Here is a 21,302-nt window from a genome sequence, read left to right as displayed (position 1 = left end):
TCAGCGACCTCAGCAGTCATTAGACATCTCTAGAGAGAAGATTGGGGCGCTTCGTGCTACTCACGGACTTCGACCGTGGACAGGGCATTGGGTGTCACTTGCGTCATACGTGTGTACGCGATATGTCCTCACTCCTAAACATCCCGTGGTTCACTGTTTCCGATGATACTGAAGTTTAAATGTGAAGGGACACGTACAGCACGAAAGCGTACAGGCCGACCTCGTCTGTCGACTGACAGAGACCGCCGACAGTTGAAGATGGTCGTAATGTGTAGTACGCAGACATCTATCCAGACCATCCCACAGGAATTCCAAACTGCATCAGGATCCACTGAAAGTACTATGACAGTGAGGTGGGAGGTGAGAAAACTTGATTTCATGGTCGAGCGACTGCTCATAAGCCACAGATCACGCCGTTCAATGCCAAACGAAGCCTCGTTTGGCGTAAGGAGCGTAAACATTGGACGATGGAGCAGTGGGAAACAGTTGTGTGGAATGACGAATCACGGTACACAACGTGCTGATCCGATGACAGGGTGTGGGTATAGTGAATTCCGGGTGAACGTCATCTGCTAGCGTGTGTAGTGCCAACAGTAAAATTTGGAGGCGGTGGTGTTATGGGGTAGGTGTGTTTTTCATGTAGTATGCTTGCGCCCCTTTTTGTTTTGCGTGGCACTATCACAGCACAGGCCTATACTGATGTTTTAAGCCCCTTCTTGCTTCCTACTGCTGAACATCAATTCAGGGATGGCGATTGAATCTTTCAACACGATCAAGCACCTGTTCATAATGCACGGCCTGTGGCGGGGTGGTTACACGACAATAACATCCCTGTAATGGACTGGCCTGCACAGAGTCCTGACCTGAATCCTACAGAATACTTTCGGAATGTTTTGGAACGCCGACTTGGTGCCAGGTCTCACCAACCGACATCGATACCTCTCCTCAATGCAGCAATCCGTGAAAAATGGGCTGCCATTCCCTAAGAAACCTCCCAGCACCTGATTGAACGTATGCCCGCTAGAGTAGAGGCTGTCACCAAGGCTAAGGATTGGCCAATATATTGAATTCCAGCATTACCGATGGAGAGCGCCACGAACTTGTAAGTCATTTTGAGTCAGGTGTCCGCACACTTCTGATCACACAGTGTACATCTTGTATGCAAGTGAACGCGTTCCAGCCTCAGCTGTCTTAGCGAGACCGCTGGTCCCGCTGTTCTGCACAGTGGACTTGAGGATCGAGGCTGTAGCGAGCGAACACCACTGTGTGCAGACTGCAGTGGCAGGCGGCCGCATATCACCGTAATTGCGGTCCCAAGTCTGCGGGGTATTAGCGCTGCCAGCTGCTGCTGGTGGAGGATCTCCACACCGGAAGAGGAAGAACACCAGCGGCAGCGGCAGCACCAGCAAGAAATTGCTCTCATTTAGCCTACAATATTTGCGCGGCGGGGCTCGTAAGGCGACAGCCGCTGGCGCAGCTCCACAAAAAGGCCGGTGTTCCCGCAGGCTCTGGCTAATGAGTCACCCCCGGATCGCTGTATTAATAACAAAGTTAATTCTAATGAGCGGCCGCCACGTGGCGCCGCCAATTTTAAATGAAATTTGTAAAAGCCTCTCCTCCCTTTTCTTCTTCGGGCGAGGAGGAGGGGGCAACGGTGGAGGCGTCAAAACTTTTATGCCCGCTCCGGATGGTAAACGGCATCCCGGAACGGAAATTCGACTTCCTTTTCTGTAATTCTGTTCCACGTCAAAAATAAACCGGATGCAGAAAGACAAGGACACAATGCGCGTTCAGTCTCCAAATCAGGCGTCTATTGCGACAGCGAAATGCTGAAAATTTGCAGGCGACGGAATTCTTCGCTGTAACAGTGCAAATAATCACAGTGAACAAAAGACGCCACGCTAATTCTGTGTAACATCGCCTCTACCCTTGATAATGGCTTACATCTGCCGTGGAGGAGAGTCCACAATATCTCCAGGTATGCCGTACCCAGCTGCAGCCATTCAGTAATGATAGCTATTTCGCCACGGCTTTGCATACATGTATCTGACCCATCCACTACTTCCTCCATCACTCTCTTTTTTTCCCACTTCATCTTCCCCCCTCTATCCTTCTCGACCCGTCCAGTATGTTTGTGATTCTCCTACTCTATCCTCTCACTGCCCATCTACTCTGCAGTCTCAGCCCACCTCCTCCTCCCCTTCTCTCTATCTGTTTCATCCTATCTCTCTCTCTCTATTCATCTCCTCCTACTCCACTCTATATTCCGAGCCCCTAATCCCTCCTCTGTCTGCCTTCACGTTCCCATTCCACTTTTTACCCCCTTCTCTCTCTGTCCATTTCTTCCTCCCTCCCTGTTCACTTTGTCCTCCATCCACCTCTCTATGCACCTCATTTTCCCATCTCTATCTATCGATCTCCTCCAACCATCTTCCTTTTCCACTGGCAAACTACCACTCTACATTCTCCACTCTGTCCACTAACCCTTACCTACCATCTGCATCTGCCCCTCTCTGTCGTGGCCTGGCGCCTTCATCTCCCCCTTTCTGTTCATTTCACCCTCCGCATCTCTCTGACCATCTGCTCCTGCCCTATCTCCATACATTCCTTCCCCTATCATTGTCGACCACCTTTGTCTGTTCTTAGAGATCGTCCCCTTCCGCCCCACCCCCCTCACAGTTGCTTCCCATCGTTCTGTCCAGCCCGTATGAAAAACTGTTGTGTGCTCCTATGGTGTAGGCTCCACCCTAAAACAAGACTAAGGCAGGTCAATACTATTGCCACGCAATCCGCCTGCTGTGCAGGGCAGCCTACTATTCATAAGAGGCTGAAAAAAACACAGTTTTGCCTGTATCTCTGCTCCAATTCGAGCTAGGAGGATACGAACTCTGCAGTGCTGATACTTGTGAGGCCTGCTGTTCTGTGCCAAATTTGGCTGAAATTGATTCAGAGGTTTCGGAAGAGATTCCAGACCTACACAAATGAATGATCATATAAAGCTAAAAAGTTGCAAGTATGTTGATTGCTGTGTTTCAGCCATTGTTCCGAAACCGAGTGGGCCAACTGAGCTGTGATAGGGCTTGTCAAAGCAGGATCGTATGTGTCCAGCCCTGTGAACATGGCTGTTGACACCTTGGAACACGGAAGTATCCAAAACACACTCGTCAAGAAGATGCAGAATAAAGGGCAACACATGCTCACCGATGGAAGGATAGAGTTTAACGCTCTGTGGATAACGAGGTCATTAGAGACCGAGCACAAGCTAGGTGCCCTTTTCAAAGGCAGTATTGTGGAACTTGCCTAAGGCAAGTAAGGAAAATTACAGACTTAACTCTGGATAACCAGACAGGGATTTGAATCGTCGTCTCTCCGAATGCAAGTCCATTCGGCTAACCACTGTGCCACCTCCCTTGCTACTTGCTCGCTGAGATTGTGTTAAGTAACATCCTGGTTGGTGCTCATGGTAACCTTAAAGAGTGGGACCAAGCCGTCGTACGAGAAACAACCCCAAAAAATCATAGAACCATCTATGGTCTGACTATTCCTTCCACCTACTGCAGTTACACACCTAATCGGACCATCAGTGCTCTCGACGTCTTGCACGATTTGCTGACTCCTCGGACCAAACCACATGCCTCCAGTCAACAAATGTCCTGTTTACGTATTGATTGGCCTATTTGAAGACGTGCAAATGTATCTGAGCTGTTAGCAATGGCAGTTTACGAGGCACCTGACTCCGTAACATTCGCTCGGGAACTGGTTGAGTTGGACTTGCATGCACTTACAGCACCAACTGCTATCAAATTTGAAACCGATTGTCATTGATAAAGTGACACACTCGTCTCCAGTCCTTGTTGCTTAGGATCTTTTTTCGGCCGTTGTCCTCAAGCTCTGTTACATGGCGGTGAACGCTACACCATTCTTTGTTGACATGTGGGACAGTCCGACTTGATAACCCAGAAACTCGGAAACTTCATTCACTGTGTAGTTACTGCCACGTCCAAACACTACAGCGTTGTACCAGTCCTACAGCTCGCCAAAGCGACTTAGCAACAGCTGCAATGTGCTGCTCGCTGCTGATAACAGATCTGAGCCACCACGAGATGCCTCTCATGTAGGATCAGCGGCTGATTTTCCTGCCCAGTTCGCACAAGTGCAAAGGCCAGGTACGCTAGCCATCGTAAGTACCACAGGGAAATAGCAAGCAGGGCGGGAAAGAATGCCAGTGTGCACTCACTATGTTTGCCAAAGGGTCTCATCTGTAATATCCAGAAAGCTCTACCGGTGGCTATTGACCACATTGGGTATAACCAGCTACAAATAGTGGCACATGTCGGCACGAATGATCTCTGCCACTTGGGTACTGACTCTGTCCTCCTTCCTTAAACCATCGTCCTCCTGAGTGCAAGACCAGTGGGCTAACCATTGTGCCACCTCCCTTGCTACTTGATCGCTGAGACTGTGTTAAGAAATATCCTCTTGTGGTGGACACAAGGAACATCGCTTACTTTTTGCAGCGTCGTACATAGGGTCGATCGCTGTCCTCTGGTAGGAGAGAGGTTTAAACCAGAGGTTCAGACGAATCTGCGACGATACCAGATGCGAATTTCTCGATCTCCGCTATCAGCTGCGTGTCTACAATTTTGTAGACACGCAGGAAGCCGCTACTAGGGTAGCGGGAGTATGTGTGGCGTGCACATGGGACATTTTTGGGTTAACGAAGCCCCCACCCCCTTGGGATCAGAGACGAATTACATCAGCCACAACGTTCGCAGATAATGTTCGTCTTTGCATATTGAATATGAGAAGGTTAATATGATTTTATGAAACTGCAGGAGCATCAAAGGAAACGTCCCAGAATTAGTCTCCCTTATTGAAGGTTATAATGCCCAGGTAGTTTCCGGAACGGAAAGTTGGTTGAAACTGGTTGTGAACAGCAACGAAATCCTAAGTTCAGATTGGAATATTTATCGTAAGCATAGGTCAGTCACCAATATCTACCGAGGCTATCATGGATAAGGAATGTGAATTAATCTGGGTGAAGTTAAGTGTCAAAGGTCGGTCAAAAATGGTAATAGGATGCCTGGTGGTGGTGGTGGTTAGTGTTTAACGTCCCGTCGACAACGAGGTCATTAGAGACGGAGCGCAAGCTCGGGTTAGGGAAGGATTGGGAAGGAAATCGGCTGTGCCCTTTTCAAAGGAACAATCCCGGCATTTGCCTGAAACGATTTAGGGAAATCACGGAAAACCTAAATCAGGATGGGCGGAGACGGGATTGAACCGTCGTCCTCCCAAATGCGAGTCCAGTGTGCTAATCACTGCGCCACCTCGCTCGGTAATAGGATGCCTGGATCAGAAGTTGTAGTGATATAGCACTTCATACAGAATTTCCACAATATCGTTAGTAATTTTCCTGATCATGCTTTTGTAATAGGGGGTCGCTTCAACTCGCCAGTTATATGCAGGGAGAGCCATGCTATCAAAACTGGTGCCAGAGACACTTGTGCGACATTTTTCTGAATATCTTGTCCGAAAATTACTTTAAGCAGTTAACTAGAAAACCAGCTCTAAAAGGCAACGTTTTAGACCTACTAGCAATAAACAGATCTCAGCTTACCGGATCAGTTAACATTGAGGAAGGCATCAGTTATCATCAGGCTGTGATAGCAACTATGACCATGATTATTACAGGGAATGTCAAGAAACTTAGGAAAATATTTTTGCTTAGCAAGACTGACAGGATATAAATTGCAGAGTATCTGAATAATAACTATCAAATATTCAGAGATGAAGGCAGAGACGTGTAGGAAAAATGGAAAAAAAACTCAAAAGCATCGTTCAATATACCTTAAGCAAGTATGTTCCGAGCAAGATCTTAAGTAATGGCAAAGACGCGCCGTGTTTTCATAGCCTTGTTAGAAAACAGTTACGTAAACAAAAGCTGAAGGAAGCGGAAACGAGCGTAGGGGGAGCAATGACAGAAGCGGTCAAACACTCTGAAAGTAAAATTTTGTCAACCGATCTGAGTAATAACCTTAACAGGTTTTGGTCTTACGTAAAATTAGTAAGCGGTTCGAAACCCTCTATTCGTTCACTCAGTGACCATACAGGCATCGACATGGAAGATAACAGAGAGAAGGCAGAAAGGATGAATTCGTTGAATTGAAAGCCTTGAGAATTTTACTATTTATCGAGTAATCGAATTCCAACGGATTTCTTTTGGAACTCATGTGGATCACCTCACATTTTTCGTTATTTAGCGTCAACTACCACCTGCCACACAATACAGCAATCCTTTCTAAATCGCTTTGCAACTGATGCTGGTCTTCGCATGACCTTACTAGACGGTAAATTACAGCATCATCTGCGAACAACCTAAGAGAACTGCTCTGATTGTCACGCAGGTCATTTATATAGATCAGGAACAGCAGAGGTCCCAGGACGCTTCCCTGGGGAACACCTGATATCACTTCAGTTTTACTCGATGATTTGCCGTCTATTACTACGAACTGTGACCTTCCTGAAAGAAAATCACGATTCCAGTCGCACAACTGCGACGATACCCCATAGGCCCGCAACTTGATTAGAAGTTGCTTTTGAGAAACGGTGTCAACCAGTTCCTGAGTACTCTTCACCCTGGGACCCTTACCAGGTAGGAATGATAGAAGAGATAGAGAAGACCCAATGAAGATCGCCATGTTTGGTCACCTTGGTCACGGCATCGTTTGTCGGCCGAGGGATTCAAAACGAACTTCAGTGGCAGACGCTATAAGAGAGGTTGGACAACATGTTACTTCCTACAACAAATTTCTGACGATATGACCACGACGAGAAAATCATTCCTCTTAGGCGCCATTCGGGTGTGGAACATGGTAGGGGGGACCAGTTAGTGTTATCAGAAGTACCTTCCGCCAGGCACCGTTAGGTGAATAGTGCAGTATGATGTATATGTAAGTAAATTGACAGTAACTCTCTACAGTTCGACGAAACAAAAGCCCTCACCTACCACGATTGCTGACCTTTTTGCCTCTTGTCAGCACAGTTCCTTTGAAGCCGTTCGCACGTGGGCTATACTTACGAACGTCAGCGTTGAACGTGCCGAGTTCAACATGGTGCTGAACGCTCAGAAACGATGGGACTTGTACATACGGTTCGTGTGCCTCAACGTGATATACGTAATCGCAGCGCTCCCCAACGGCCGCTGTAGGCTCTACGAGTATCTTGCTCATAAATCAAATTGAGTACGAAATAGGTGCTGACATCTCCTCCATTGTCCATATGCTAGTCACGTTGTTGTCTGCAGTATGCATAAACAAAAACTTCACTATCTATGGACATGTTATAGGGCAAATGGTAAGTACCATGTCCAGTCTATAAGAACATCGGTGTATTAAAGTTCTATTACAAACAGAGTGACACAAATTAGAATAGTTCTCCACATAAGATGAAAATTAGTTTCATCATTCTCAGTTTTTAGTAAAACCCTAAGATCATTCTAACTTGATCACTGTTGCTAGTAGAGGAACCTTTCAACATGTGAAATATGAAACTTGAAACTAGAAAGTCCAAAACATCTCACTACAAGAGGTGCAAGCTGTCTTGTAGAAAAAGCCGATCGAACGACTCACTCTTCAGAAAAAGCGCACTTATATTTAAATAACATCGAATATTATAGAATATACTACAATTAAACCAATAAGAAAGTATCATAACATGTTAGGAAACGCGAAGGTTAGTAAATGAATCTTGGCATCCAGTGAGAAGCGAACCAGCAACACATCGCATGTTACCTTACAATTTTATGTCCCTTCTCATTACGCTGCAGCGATCATTAATGACTGACGACCATACCACGTATCTTGCAATCTCCTGAAGGTTTTAATAGTAGATATATTATAAACTGACATTTAATTATATCAAGCTGTACGAAGACCATGCATTTTTGGTGGATCCTCAAAGTCTTGAAATTGCGTACTTTTATAATACGCAAGTTACAATAATTTTTTAAGCACCAATTTGGAGTTTCCCATCTTTTTACTACAACAAATCGTACAATTAAAGACGGTTTTTCGAGAGGTACTCGATGGTGCATAGAAACGGCATATGTACATACTGATTTCAATATGGCTTCTCCCGACTCTGTACTGAAGAGAGAAGGCGTCATGTGACGTATCTGGTCTTCTTCCATCTCATTGGTCGATCTTCAAACTATAGTTCAGAATATCTGACTTGCTATATATTGCTCTGTACTTTCGGGAGGTTCCCGAACGTGCTTATTCCGTGCTGTGACGTCAGAAACTCGGCATCCTCAACCCTCAATTTTCCGTGTACCAACGTCTCAAATAGTATCATAGTCGCTGAGATGTAGCAATTGTGTATAATCGGTTACGTGCACTGTTACTTAAGAAGCGACCTAGTTCCTGAATAGTGAACTACGCTCGTGAGTTGCTACCTCATCGCTGTTCACACTCTCCCTCATCTTTCTCAATTTACGTCCGAGCGTGAAAGCCGACGGTTCCTAGGACCACAGAGGCCCGCAGCAGGCTCTTCAAGGCGCTGAATAATGCAGCCGGTTCGGGAACACTTAACGCTAGTTCTCCGAGGTCGCGCAACATTTTTACTGTTAATGGTGCCAAGAGCGCCCTGGGGTGAGCCGGTGGGTAGGCGGCCTGCATTACCGGCTGCGCCGCAACAGTGTACAGTATATGCAGAGGACCTCAGCTGCTCTGCTTATTAGTGTATATCGTTGCACATCTGCTTATATACACTGAGGTGATAAAAATCGTGGTATAGCGATATGCACATACAGAAATGGCTGTAGTATCGCGTACACAAGGTACAAAAGGGCAGTCCTTTGGCGGAGCTGCCTTTTGTACTCACGTCTTTTGTGTGATGATGTTGAGTTTGTGGGGCGCTCAACTGCGCGGTCATCAGCGCCCGCACAAGTGGTTCAAATGGCTGAGGCCGGCCGGAGTGGCCGTGCGGTTCTAGGCGCTACAGTCTGGAACCGCGTGACCGCTACGGTCGCAGATTCGAATCCTGCCTCGGGCATGGATGTGTGTGATGTCCTTGGATTAGTTAGGTTTAAGTAGTTCTAAGTTCTATGGGACTGATGACCTCAGATGTTAAGTCCCATAGTGCTCAGAGCCATTTGAACCATTTGAACATCTGACGTCATCAGTCCTCTAGAACTTATATTGTTAGAACTACTTAAACCTAACTAACCTAAGGACATCACATACATCCATGCCCGAGGCTGGATTCGAACCTGCGACCATAGCGGTCGCGCGGTTCCAGACTGAAGCGCCTAGAACAGCTCGGCCACACCGGCCTGCGCGCCCGTAAAAAGTCCCAATTTCTTCACAGTGCATTTTTTTACGCACTCCACTCCAGCCACTGTCACAAATGATTATGAAGATGAAATTGTGAGAAAATCCCCAAATCCGGCCGGGAATCGAACCCGGACCCCGTGATCCAGAGGCAGCAATGCTAGCAAGTAGACCACGAACCGTGGACTCACACGTCGTGTGAAAAGGTTTCCGACGTGATTATGGCCAAACGACAAGAATTAATAGACTTTGAATGGTACTTGGAGCTAGACGTGTAGGACATTCCATTTCGGAAATCTTCCGAGAACTAAATATTCCGAGATCTACAGTGTCAAGAGTGTGCCGAGACTACCAGATTTCAGGCATTACCTCTCACCACGGACAACGCAAAGACTGACGGCCTTCACGTAACGACTGAGAGCAGCGGCGTTTGCGTATAGTTCAAAAAATGGCTCTGACCACTAAAAAGAACATCTGAGGTCTACGGTCGCAGGTTCGAATCCTGCCTCGGGCATGGATGTGTGTGATATCCTTAGGTTAGTTAGGTTTAAGTAGTTCGAAGTTCTAGGGGACTGATGACCTCAGATGTTAAGTCCCATAGTGCTCAGAGCCATTTGAACCATTTGAACATCTGACGTCATCGGTCCTCTAGAACTTACATTGTTAGAACTACTTAAACCTAACTAACCTAAGGACATCACACACATCCATGCCCGAGGCAGGATTCGAACCTGCGACCGTAGCGGTCGCGCGGTTCCAGACTGAAGGGCCTAGAAGTGCTCGCTCACAGTGGCCAGCTGCGTATAGTTGTCAGTGTTAACAGACAAGTAAAACTACATGAAATAACCGCAGAAATCAATGTGGTATGTACGACAAACGTATCCGTTACGACAGTATGGCGAAATTTAGCGTTAATTGGCTTTGGCAGCAGACGACCGATGCGAGTTTTGGACCCTAGACCCTAGACCGCCGGAAAACCGTGACCTCGTCACGAAAGTCTCTGTTTCAGTAGGTAAGACTGATGGTAGGGTTATAGTGTGAAGCAGACCCCATGAAGCCATGGACCCAAGTTATCTACACGACATTGTGCATGCTGGTGGTGTCACAATAAAGATGGAGCCCGGAAATGGTTATGTTCGGCTACTTGTTACATTTGCAGCCATTCATGCACTTCATATTCCCAAACAATTATAGAACTGCAGACAACCTTTTAGGTAGGGCAACAACAGCTACGAGTATCATCTAGTGCATTAATAACCGCTTCCGCTGTATTCGGTACTGTATGAACATACGATTAAAACATTAGAGCAGAAAAGCTCTAGCGTTTCAGTCATATGTTCATCTCGAGATGTGGCTTTTAGTCCCACGACAACGGTAGTGATCCAATAATAAAGTACCGAATACAGTTGAAGCGGTTATGAATACCCAAGAATGAAGGAATTTTTATCGATGACAATATGCTGTCACCAGGCCACAATTGTTCGCGATATTTGTTTGACGAATATTCTGGACAAGTCAAGCGAATGATTTGGCCACCCATATCGTCCTATACCAATCCCACCGAGCATTTATGGGACATAGTCGAGAAGTCAGCTCGTGTACGAAATCCTGCACCGACATACTTTCGCAATTACGGGTGCCTATAGAGGCAGCATGGCTCAGTATTTCAGCAGAGGACTTGCAACGACTTGTTGAGTTCGTAACACGTCGAGTTGCTGCACTACGCCGACCAAAATGACGTCCGACGTAATATTAGGAAATATCCTACGACTTTTGTCACCTCAACGTGCACTGTCGAGCTATGTTGACCATTTGGTAAATGTGACGTCTGTACTGTCGGATCACTACACACGGCATATGATATGCTGCGTTGTCTACAGTACAAAGATTGCTTTGATCCACCTTATAATGGAAATAGTCAGTGACACATTTTTATTTTCTAGTATACAACATGATGCATACAATAAATTCACTGCCCGAGAAAGTAACACTTTTCGCACAATATTTTTTTCGATTTCCATTTACATCCAAACACACAATGAACAACCTTTAAAATTAAAACTTACTTGTAAATTAAAACTGTGAAACGGACCGAAACTCGAACTCGTGAGCTTTGCCTTTCGCCGATAAGTGTTTATTCTGGAGCCTTTTAAAATCATTGTAATACATTTTAAGTATTTGGTAAAACATGATATTTACTCATAGACAAAAGAAGGCACATACTGTAAACTCTAATCCAATGCTTCTAAATGAACTACATAGAGCAGTAGGCAGGACAAACTCCACCATACCTTAGAAAGAAATATAGACCCTTAGGTGTACAACTTATACGCAGTTTGCTCACTAACTTGACGTAAGATAAAAGCTGTCGTCAAATGGCAATTTGTTTTGCTCACCATACTGCTTTACTTCGCTTGCGCCTATTAGAACTGATATACTCTCGTTTCCTACGACTTCGGATCTAGCATACCCAGCTGTTTATTTGGAAAACTTACAGCTGAGACTGGATGCTGAACCAAGGAGAGACTTACATTTTGCAGATAAATAGATCAGTGCTAGAAGTGAATGAAGGGATAATTGGCAAAACAAAATGCTATGATCCGCTGAGAACTGCACTGTAAACGTTGTGATTTATAGCCTGGGCCTCACTAGCCAGCAAGACCGACGTTCGTGTGTGAAGGCAGCGATTCGTACGGACTAAAAAGGAAGCCGACAGTCTCTTTTACGCATGAACGGCAATATCGCAGAATTGATTAACCGCGTGAGCTGTTTTTGTACACGCCGAGCAAGGTAACACAGTGGTTATCGTACTGGATACCGGTTCAAATCCCGAACCAGCAATCCATATTTTGGTTTATCGCCTAAGGCCAGCACCGAGATGGTTTCTATGAAAAGGACCCGATAGATCTTCCACACGATCTGTTTACTTCGCATTCGATCGCTGCTCAAAGACGAGGGACTCTACAGGGTGTAAGCGATATCTGTTTACAACGAACCACAGAGGTGTGGGGAAGTCGAGACGAATAATTTGATACAAGATACTTGTTCTCTATGAAGTCCGGAAACATGCTGAAACCGGCTTACAAAGGCCACCTAAGCTACAGCGCATGCGCGAGGTTTTCAGTATCCTCTCTTTGGCGTCCCCAGGCTGTTTAGTGGGCTATTTCGTTAACACTATTACTTCAACTTTCCCGTGAAGCTAATGAAAGAAAAATGACGTTTGTAAGCGTTACGCAGGAAGTAATCACGTTTACAATTCGAACTAAACTCAACCCTTACAAGCACATTCCTTTAGCAATAAGAAGTCCAAACAAACAAAACGATTTCATTGTTAACTTTATGCCATTAAAATTCACAATATCTTGAGGTAAAAATTACAAAAACGTCAATTTTCATTTTGTTAGTGTAAGAACAAGGGGTTTTTAATGTTCAAGAGCGATTTTAGCCTGAAAAATAAATGAACTTGCTCAGCGCGCGTGCTCTGTAGCTTAAGCCGTCAGCACACGGGACGAGTTAGCTAACGCTGACGTGGCACTCTACGTGTTTTGTGACATCACTTCCTGCTATTTCACATTGAGGAGCCATTCCTTCACGTGAAACGCAGTATCTGCGATATTTCAGCAACGTGACACGTAAAGCAGAACTAATAAGAAGCAAGAATGCTCCCTACGTCACAAACAAAAAAAAAAAAAAAAAAAAAAAAAAAAAAAAAAAAAAAAAAAAAAAAAACAAGACGTTATACTTTATTTCTCGTGTTCAGTAGACGCCCATATTCGGCGGGTTTTTATGATAAACGTTACTCCCTATGAATATACAGGCTGTTCCTAAGCACCAGCGCATTGGATATCTCGAGAGCGGATCGTTATTGGTACGATTTGTTGTAATAAAATGACTGGAAACGTCACATGGTGGTCAAAGAATTTTCGTATTTAGTTATTTTCGCGTTATAACTTGCGTGCTACAAGAGTAAGCCGATTTGAGGCAACGACTCATTCAAGACTCATGAGTTCTTGTTAGGATTCGTTATGATCAAATTTCCAGTTAATAACATTTGGCACTAAAGCTTTTAAAAGTGTGTAACATAAAATACGAGTTCGCTTGTAAAAAGAGTTCTTGCTCGGTTTAGACGCCCCAGAACTGAGGGTACATCGATTCGTATCCTACTGCATAAATTTTTTTTCATCTTCTCGTTATGTTAATAGAAATGGTTTCTGTAATATTTGATGTTAGGTAAATACAATAAGTGCGCTCTTTGTTCGATTTGGTGAACTTTATAGGCTGGTGTCCTTACTGAGTGGACACGTATCTTTCATTCTCGTGCTATTACGCGTTCACGGAAATTCAAGTTTTTATTTTTGTATCCTCGGCGCGTATCCGCAGGTTAGCAAAGAGCGCTAATGCGCTGCTTCCTGGACTCGGGTAGGCGCACCGAACCCAGATCGAATCCGCCCGGCGGATTAACGACGTGGGCTGGTGTGCCGGACAGCCTGGATGTGGTTTTTAGGCGATTTTCCACATCCCACTAGTTGAATAACAGGCTGGTTCCCACACCCCGCCTCAGTTACACGACTCGCAGACATTTGAAACACGTTCGCACTATCTCATGGTTTCCACAAGATGCAGACAGCTGGGGGTACACTGATTCCGTCTCGGGGGGTATAGGGGGTGGCGGCAGGAAGGGCATCCGGTCACCCCTTTCAATTAACCATACCAAATCCGACGGTAACAATGCCGACCCTGCGAAAACTGCGGGACAAAGGCGCAAGCCAAAGACAGAAGATTTGTGTATCCTACGCGTATCTATTTTTGTTATGAAACTGTATGATTTGTGAGCGAAATGAAGCCGACTACTGCCACTTGAGAGCGCCAAATCACGCTAACCAGATCGTCCCACGTGCTGATGGCGCCGTGTTCTGTGATATTAGATATCCTGTACACATGCACATCGTTAGCTGCCTTGTCTCGTGTGCCAACGACACGTGGCTTTCGAAGGCCGATTTGAGGTTGCTTCCCGGCTGGACAGACCACAAGTGTCCCATATGAAACTGTTCGTCTCGACTTCACTTAACAACTGTGGTATGTTGTGAAAAGTTATCATTTACACCCTGCATATATGATTCGATTGCTCTGGAGTTTGATAATGCTTTACTGGTGTAAAATTCAGTAGCTGCCTATTTTGCACGATCTTGTAGCAGCCAGTAGTGACAACACAGCTAATATGCACTTATGTCCAGAAAAAACAGAACATCTTGAATGACTTCAGATAGGACGTTCGTATTCACAGGACATATACATTAGTATGTTGTGCAGGAATGACGAGCATTTCAGTCACCTCGGGTCAGCATGTGTCCTGTTGCCTAACAGATACAGGATCCGCCATGGGCCCTAACAACTTGTTCCATGCGTGATGGCATCGACACTTATAAGGAGCGAATGGCGTCATGTTTTATAGCCATCGATGCTGCATTGACCTGGTTCCAAATTTTATCTGTGGTGGTTGGCAATGGGTCACTGTGCTGCACTCATCGTCTCCCTATGTCGCATATACAGTATTTTCCATTGGTGACAAGTCTGTTGATCTCTGGGCCAGGGCAAATGCTGAGAACCTGCGACACCAAGAAGGCAGCAACATGTGGTCGAGCATTGTCTTAGTGAAAAATGTCGTTTGGGGTGTTGTGCAGAAAGGGTGTGGCTACGAGACAGGATGTCATGCACGTAGTACACACTGGTCACAGTGCCCTGGACACTCGCCAGATGTGATTTGTCATTGTACCAAACAGCGTCACACACATAAGGCCTTGAGCTGGCGCTGTATGTCTTGTGGGAAAGCAGTCACTGTGATGCCGCTCACCCTATCTGCGGCAAACCAAAATGCGGTCATCATTTTCAAACACATTCAAACGAACAAGACCTGGATTCATCTTAAAACACTATCTAAAGCCATTCCTCTCCCCAGCGACGTCGTTGCACACACAATTGCCGTCTAGTATGTTTCTGCCCATTCGTTAAAGGTAGGCAGAGATGTGGACGAAGCCCACGTAACCCATACCGTTATAAACAGCGATAGACTGTCATCTCTGATAGTGTATGATGTTGCGCCAGATCCGAGGAGGACGTATACCTGTCCTGCAATGCCATTTTGATGAGCTGCCGATCTTCTTGGGGGGGGGGGGGGGGGCTGGGTGTTGCGATCCTACCCACCTCTTGTTCTCAGGCCTTCCGTGAACCATTCTGCACACACCTGTTGCATTGCTGCCGAAACTCTTAGTCCTACACGATCAGCAATTTCCCCAACGGATGGACAACATTCTCTCATGCTAATGATGCGCCCTCTTTCAAACCCACTGATCTGACGGTACCGTTCGCGCTTGCTTCTGCGAGGCATCATGCGCGTCTGCTCAGGTCACACTGATCCATTACCTTCGGTTTGTACCGACGACGAGAGGCACATTTTACCGGTAGGTGGTGTTGTGCCGTGATTGTTGATATTGACCTTGAACCCGCTTGGCCGGCATTGTTCTAATGCTAATCATTTCTGCAGAACATACGAGGGTCACTCCAAAAGAAAGGCACACTATTTTCTTTAAAATACATCTTTTATTCTACATGTTTGAAAGTTTTACAGTGTATAGACACATGCCTTAGGAACAATACTTTCATTTCGCCACATAATTTCCTCTCAACCTTCTTACGCCATCTTGGAACCAGTGCCTGTAAGGTAAAATTCTGGACCAACCTGTTGGAGCCTCTGTTTGGCAGCGTGCACGAGGAAGCCATCATGTTCAAACTTTGTTCCACGAAGAGTGTCTTACAGTTTCCCAAAGAGATGATAGTCACATGCAGCCAGGTCAGGACTGTAAGGCGGGTGTTTCTGTTGTCTATCCGAGTTTTGTGATCGCTTCCATGGTTTTTAGACTGACATATTGTCGTGCAACATCAAAACATCCTGCTTTTGCCGATGTGGTCGAACAGGACTCAGTCGAGCTTGAAGTTTCTTCAGTGTCGTCACCTATACATCAGAATTTATGGTGGTTCCACTTGGCATGATGTCCACAAGCAAGAGTCTTTCGGAATCGAAAAACACCGTAGCCATAACTTTTCCAGCAGAAGATGTGGTTTCGATTTTTTTTTCTTGGGTGAATTTGCACGATGCCACTCCACTGATTGCCTCTTCGTCTCTGATGAAGAATGACGGAAACATGTTTCATCATCTGTCACAATTCTTCCAAGAAATTCATCTCCACCATTCTCGCACTGTTCCAAAAGTTCACTGCATACCATTTTTCTTGTTTCTTTGTGAGCCACTGTCAACATCCTGCGAACCCACATGGCACAAACCATTTTTAAACGCCAACACTTTCAGTATTCTGCAAACACTTCCTTCCCATATCCAAATGTAGCGTGACAATTCACTCACTGTGATGCGTCTGTCAGCAGTCACCAATTCGTTAACTCTCTGCACATTGTCTGGAGTGTGTGCAGTCCGAGACCTGCCGCTGCGAGGACAATCCTCTATACTGCCATGCCCGCTTTCATCGCGTAACCTGCTTCCCCATCGACTAAATGTACTGCGATCGACAGCAGCATCTCCGTAGATCTTTTTCAACCTCTTGTGGATGTTTACCACTGTCTCGTTTTCACAACACAGGAATTCTATGACAGCACGTTGCTTCTGACGAACGTCAAGTGTAGCAGCCATCTTGAAGACATGCTGTGACGGCACCACTCACGGGAACAGGTTGAAATATGTTTGAAAACAAGCGGGAACGATGTATCTACACACCGTAAAACTTTCACACACGCAGAATTAAAACTGTATTTTTACAAAAATAGTGTGCATTTGCTTTGGAGTGACCGTCGTACTAATGTAAATGTCCTGTAAACGTCCTATCTCTAGTAGTGCAAGGTCTTCCGTTTTCTTTACGAACGTGAGTGTATTTCTATTTTACAGCGAGAGTATTCGCTCCAGCAGAGCCCTAGCTCAACTAAGTAGAGTTTGACACAACTCAGAAACGTACGTCCTTATGTTACTACATTTTCCGCGTGGACCATTTACAACAGATGTTGTTGTTGTGGTCTTCAGTTCTGAGACTGGTTGAATGCAGCTCTCCATGCTACTCTATCTAATGCAAGCTTCTTCATCTCCCAGTACCTACTGCAACCTACATCCTTCTGTATCTGCTTAGTGCAGTCATCTCTAGGTCTCCCTCTACGATTTTTACCCTCCACGCTGCCCTACAATACTAAATTTATGATCCTTTGATGCCTCAGAACATGTCCTACCAACCGATCCCTTCTTCTGGTCAAGTTGTGCCACAAACTTCTCTTCTCCCCAATCCTATTCAATACTTCCACATTAGTTATGTGATCTACCCATCTAGTCTTCAGCATTCTTCTGTAGCACCACATTTCGAAAGCTTCTATTCTCTTCTTGTCCAAACTATTTATCGTCCATGTTTCACTTCCATACATGGCTACACTCCATACAAATACTTTCAGAAATGACTTCCTGACACTTAAATCTATACTCGATGTTAACAAATTTCTCTTCTTCAAGAACGCTTTCCTTGCCATTGCCAGTCTACATTTTATATCGTCTCTACTTCGACCATCATCAGTTATTTTGCTCCCCAAATAGCAAAACTTCTTTACTACCTTAAGTGTCTCATTTCCTAACCTAATTCCCTCAGCATCACCCGACTTAATTCGACTACATTCCATATCCTCGTTTTGCTTTTGTTGATGTTCATCTTATATCCTCCTTTCAAGACACTATCCATTCCGTTCAACTGCTCTTCCAAGTCCTTTGCTGTCTCTGACAGAATTAAGATGTCATCGGCGAACTTCAACATTTTTATTTCTTCTCCATGGATTTTAATACCTACTCCGAATTTTTCTTTTGTTTCCTTCACTGCTTGCTCAATATACAGATTGAATAACATCGGGGAGAGACTACAACCCTGTCTCACTCCCTTCCCAACCACTGCTTCCCTTTCGTGTCCCTCGACTCTTATAACTGCCATCTGGTTTCTGTACAAATTGTAAATAGCCTTTCGCTCCCTGTATTTTACCCCTGCTAACTTCAGAATTTGAAAGAGAGTATTCCACTCAACATTGTAGAAAGCTTTCTCTAAGTCTACAAATGCTAGAAACGTAGGTTTGCCCTTCCTTAATCTAGCTTCTAAGGTAAGTCGTAGGGACAGTATTGCCTCACGTGTTCCAACATTTCTACGGAATCCAAACTGATCTTCCCCGAGGTCGGCTACTACTAGTTTTTCCATTCGTCTGTAGAGAATTCGCGTTAGTTTTTTGCAGCTGTGAGTTATTAAACTGATAGTTCGGTAATTTTCACATCTGTCCGGTGATTCATCTGTCAACACCTGCTTTCTTTGGGATTGGAATTATTATATTCTTCTTGAAGTCGGAGGGTATTTCGCCTGTCTCATACATCTTGCTCACCAGATGGTAGAGTTTTGTCAGGACTGGCTCTCCCAAGGCCGTCAGTAGTTCCAATGGAATGTTGTCTACTCCGGGGGCCTTGTTTCGACTCAGGTCTTTCAGTGCTCTGTCAAACTCTTCACGCACTATCGTATTTCCCATTTCATCTCCATCTACATCCTCTTCCATTTCCATAATATTGTCCTCAAGCACATCGCCCTTGTATAGACCCTCTATATACTCCTTCCACCTTTCTGCTTTCCCTTCTTTGCTTAAAACTGGGTTTCCACCTGAGCTCTTGATGTTCATACAAGTGGTTCTCTTATCTCCAAAGGTATCTTTAATTTTCCTGTAGGCAGTATCTACCTTACCCCTAGTGAGATAAGCCTCTAAATCCTTACATTTGTCCTCTAGCCATCCCTGCTTAGCCATTTTGCAATTCCTGTAGATCTCATTTTTGAGACGTCTGTATTCCTTTTTGCCTGCTTCATTTGCTGCATTTTTATATTTTCTCCTTTCATCAATTAAATTCAATATTTCTTCTGTTAGCAAAGGATTTCTACTAGCCCTCGTCTTTTTACCTACTTGATCCTCTGCTGCCTTCACTACTTCATCCCTCAAAGCTACGCATTCTTCTTCCACCGTATTTCGTTCCCCCATTCCTGTCAATTGCTCCCTTTTGCTCTTCCTGAAACTCTGTACAACCTCTGGTTCTTTTAGTTTATCCATGTCCCATCTCCTTAAATTTCCACCTTTTTGCAGTTTCTTCAGTTTTAATCTACAGGTCATAACCAAGAGATTGTGGTCAGAGTCCACATCAGCCCCTGGAAATGTCTTACAATTTAAAACCTGGTTCCTAAATCTCTGCCTTACCATTATACAATCTATCTGAAACCTGTCAGATACGGTAAAGAAAGCAGTTGCGTCAGATATGCGACAAAATCAGCTGAGTTTTCCACGGGAGGGTCGCAGCTGGTACAGCTTACAAACGGAGGCTGTCCTTACCTTGTCAGTGAGGTCGATCTCCACGTAGTTTCTGTCGTCCGGTATCTTGGTGATGTACTCATCGTTGTCTGCGAACGCTTCGTTTATGTGTCCCGCTTCCCGGTTCATTATCTGCGCTGGCTAGTCTTCACGGCACTGCACAAAAACAGAAGACAACAAAACGTTAAAAATCTACCAAAAATCTGACGAAAGGTGAGGCATCAGACAAGTGTAATTATTATCATAATCCTGGCATCAAGGACTGTGATCTCACCTAAATGAATGTCAAGCACTATTAATTTCGTCTACAAAACCGCCTTCATGGTACTTTCGCATCAAATAAATCTCAAATACCCTGTGATCAAAAAGTCAGTATAAATTTGAAAACTGAATAAATCACGGAATAATGTAGATAGAGAGGTACAAATTGACACACATACTTGGAATGACATGGGGTTTTATTAGAACAAAAAAAAAGTTCAAAAAACGTCCGACAGATGGCGCTTCATCTGATCACAATAGCAATAATTAGCATAACAAAGTAAGGCAAAACAAAGATGATGTTCTTTACAGGAAATGCTCAACATGCCCACCATCACTCCTCAACAATAGCTGTAGTCGAGGAATAATGTTGTGAACAGCACTGTGAAGCGTATCCGGAGTTATGATGAGGCACTGGCGTCAGATGTTGTCTTTCAGCATCCCTAGAGATGTCGGTCGATCTCGATACACTTGTGCGACTTCAGGTAACCCCAAAGCCAATAATCAGACGGACTGAGGTCTGGGGACCTGGGAGGCCAAGCATGACGAAAGTGGCGGCTGAGCACACGATCATCACCAAACGACGCACGCAAGAGATCATTCACTCGTCTAGCAATACTTTTTTTGTTCTAATAAAACCCCATGTCATGCCAAGCATGCGTGTCAATTTTTACCTCTCTATCTACATTGTTCCGTGGTTTATTAAGTTTTCAAATTTAAACTGACTTTTTGATCACCCGGTACTTACCTGGATTCTAAAAAGTAGAAAACAAAGAAAGAACAAGCTGTATTAATAATAAAAAAAAGCACAGCCTGTTCGCAACTTGATTATCGCTTTCATTTTATTTTTAGGTCGAAGAAACAATGGAGAAGGTCAAAGAAAATTTCGGGAAACAAATAGGAGTGCAAGGTTATAAGACACCATTGCGAAGTTTCGCGATCACTATAACCATTTCAGTCATTTTAACGAAGGTTTGAAAGACATGTAGAACGGAACGGACCAGCTACGTAGATCTCAACTACGCACAAACAGAACAAATGCGAAAGTGATGAAGAGTATCAACGATGTGAAAAGTGACATATTGAACAGAACTGGCGAAAACGCCGTTCGAGAGGTCAAAGATGAAAAACTTCGCATGTTGGTTTATGAAAGAGAGACCATAGGGTAAGAATGACTCTTTCAACAAAAGAGTATTATCAGTCTCAAATACTGACGTAGAATCGAAGGGTGTATTTGGAGTCTAGAGTTGTATATAAGTAAAACACGAACTACGAAAAAACTGGAAGCAT

The 21,302-nt window shown here is 44.7% G+C and overlaps 1 protein-coding gene across 4 annotated transcripts in view; it reads right to left on the bottom strand.

Moving 5' to 3' along the window:
* The window catches only part of LOC126336348 (solute carrier organic anion transporter family member 4A1), an 840,769-nt gene that overhangs the window by 569,528 nt on the left and 249,939 nt on the right, over window positions 1-21,302 (bottom strand). For 3 of the 4 annotated variants that reach the window (XM_049999925.1, XM_049999926.1, XM_049999927.1), the window contains exon 2: window positions 19,773-19,907. In XM_049999925.1, the coding sequence (XP_049855882.1) occupies window positions 19,773-19,834 (62 nt within the window). In that variant the 5' untranslated portion in view covers window positions 19,835-19,907. Of the gene's footprint in view, window positions 1-19,772; window positions 19,908-21,302 lie in introns of those variants that run through there. The other variant, XM_049999928.1, reaches the window with a different exon arrangement.

Source organism: Schistocerca gregaria, chromosome 2 (assembly GCF_023897955.1).
Source record: "Schistocerca gregaria isolate iqSchGreg1 chromosome 2, iqSchGreg1.2, whole genome shotgun sequence".
In the NCBI taxonomy this organism is placed as follows: Eukaryota; Metazoa; Arthropoda; class Insecta; order Orthoptera; family Acrididae; genus Schistocerca; species Schistocerca gregaria.
The sequence above is the reverse complement of the archived record's forward strand: the minus strand, read 5'-3'. Positions and strand labels throughout refer to the sequence as shown.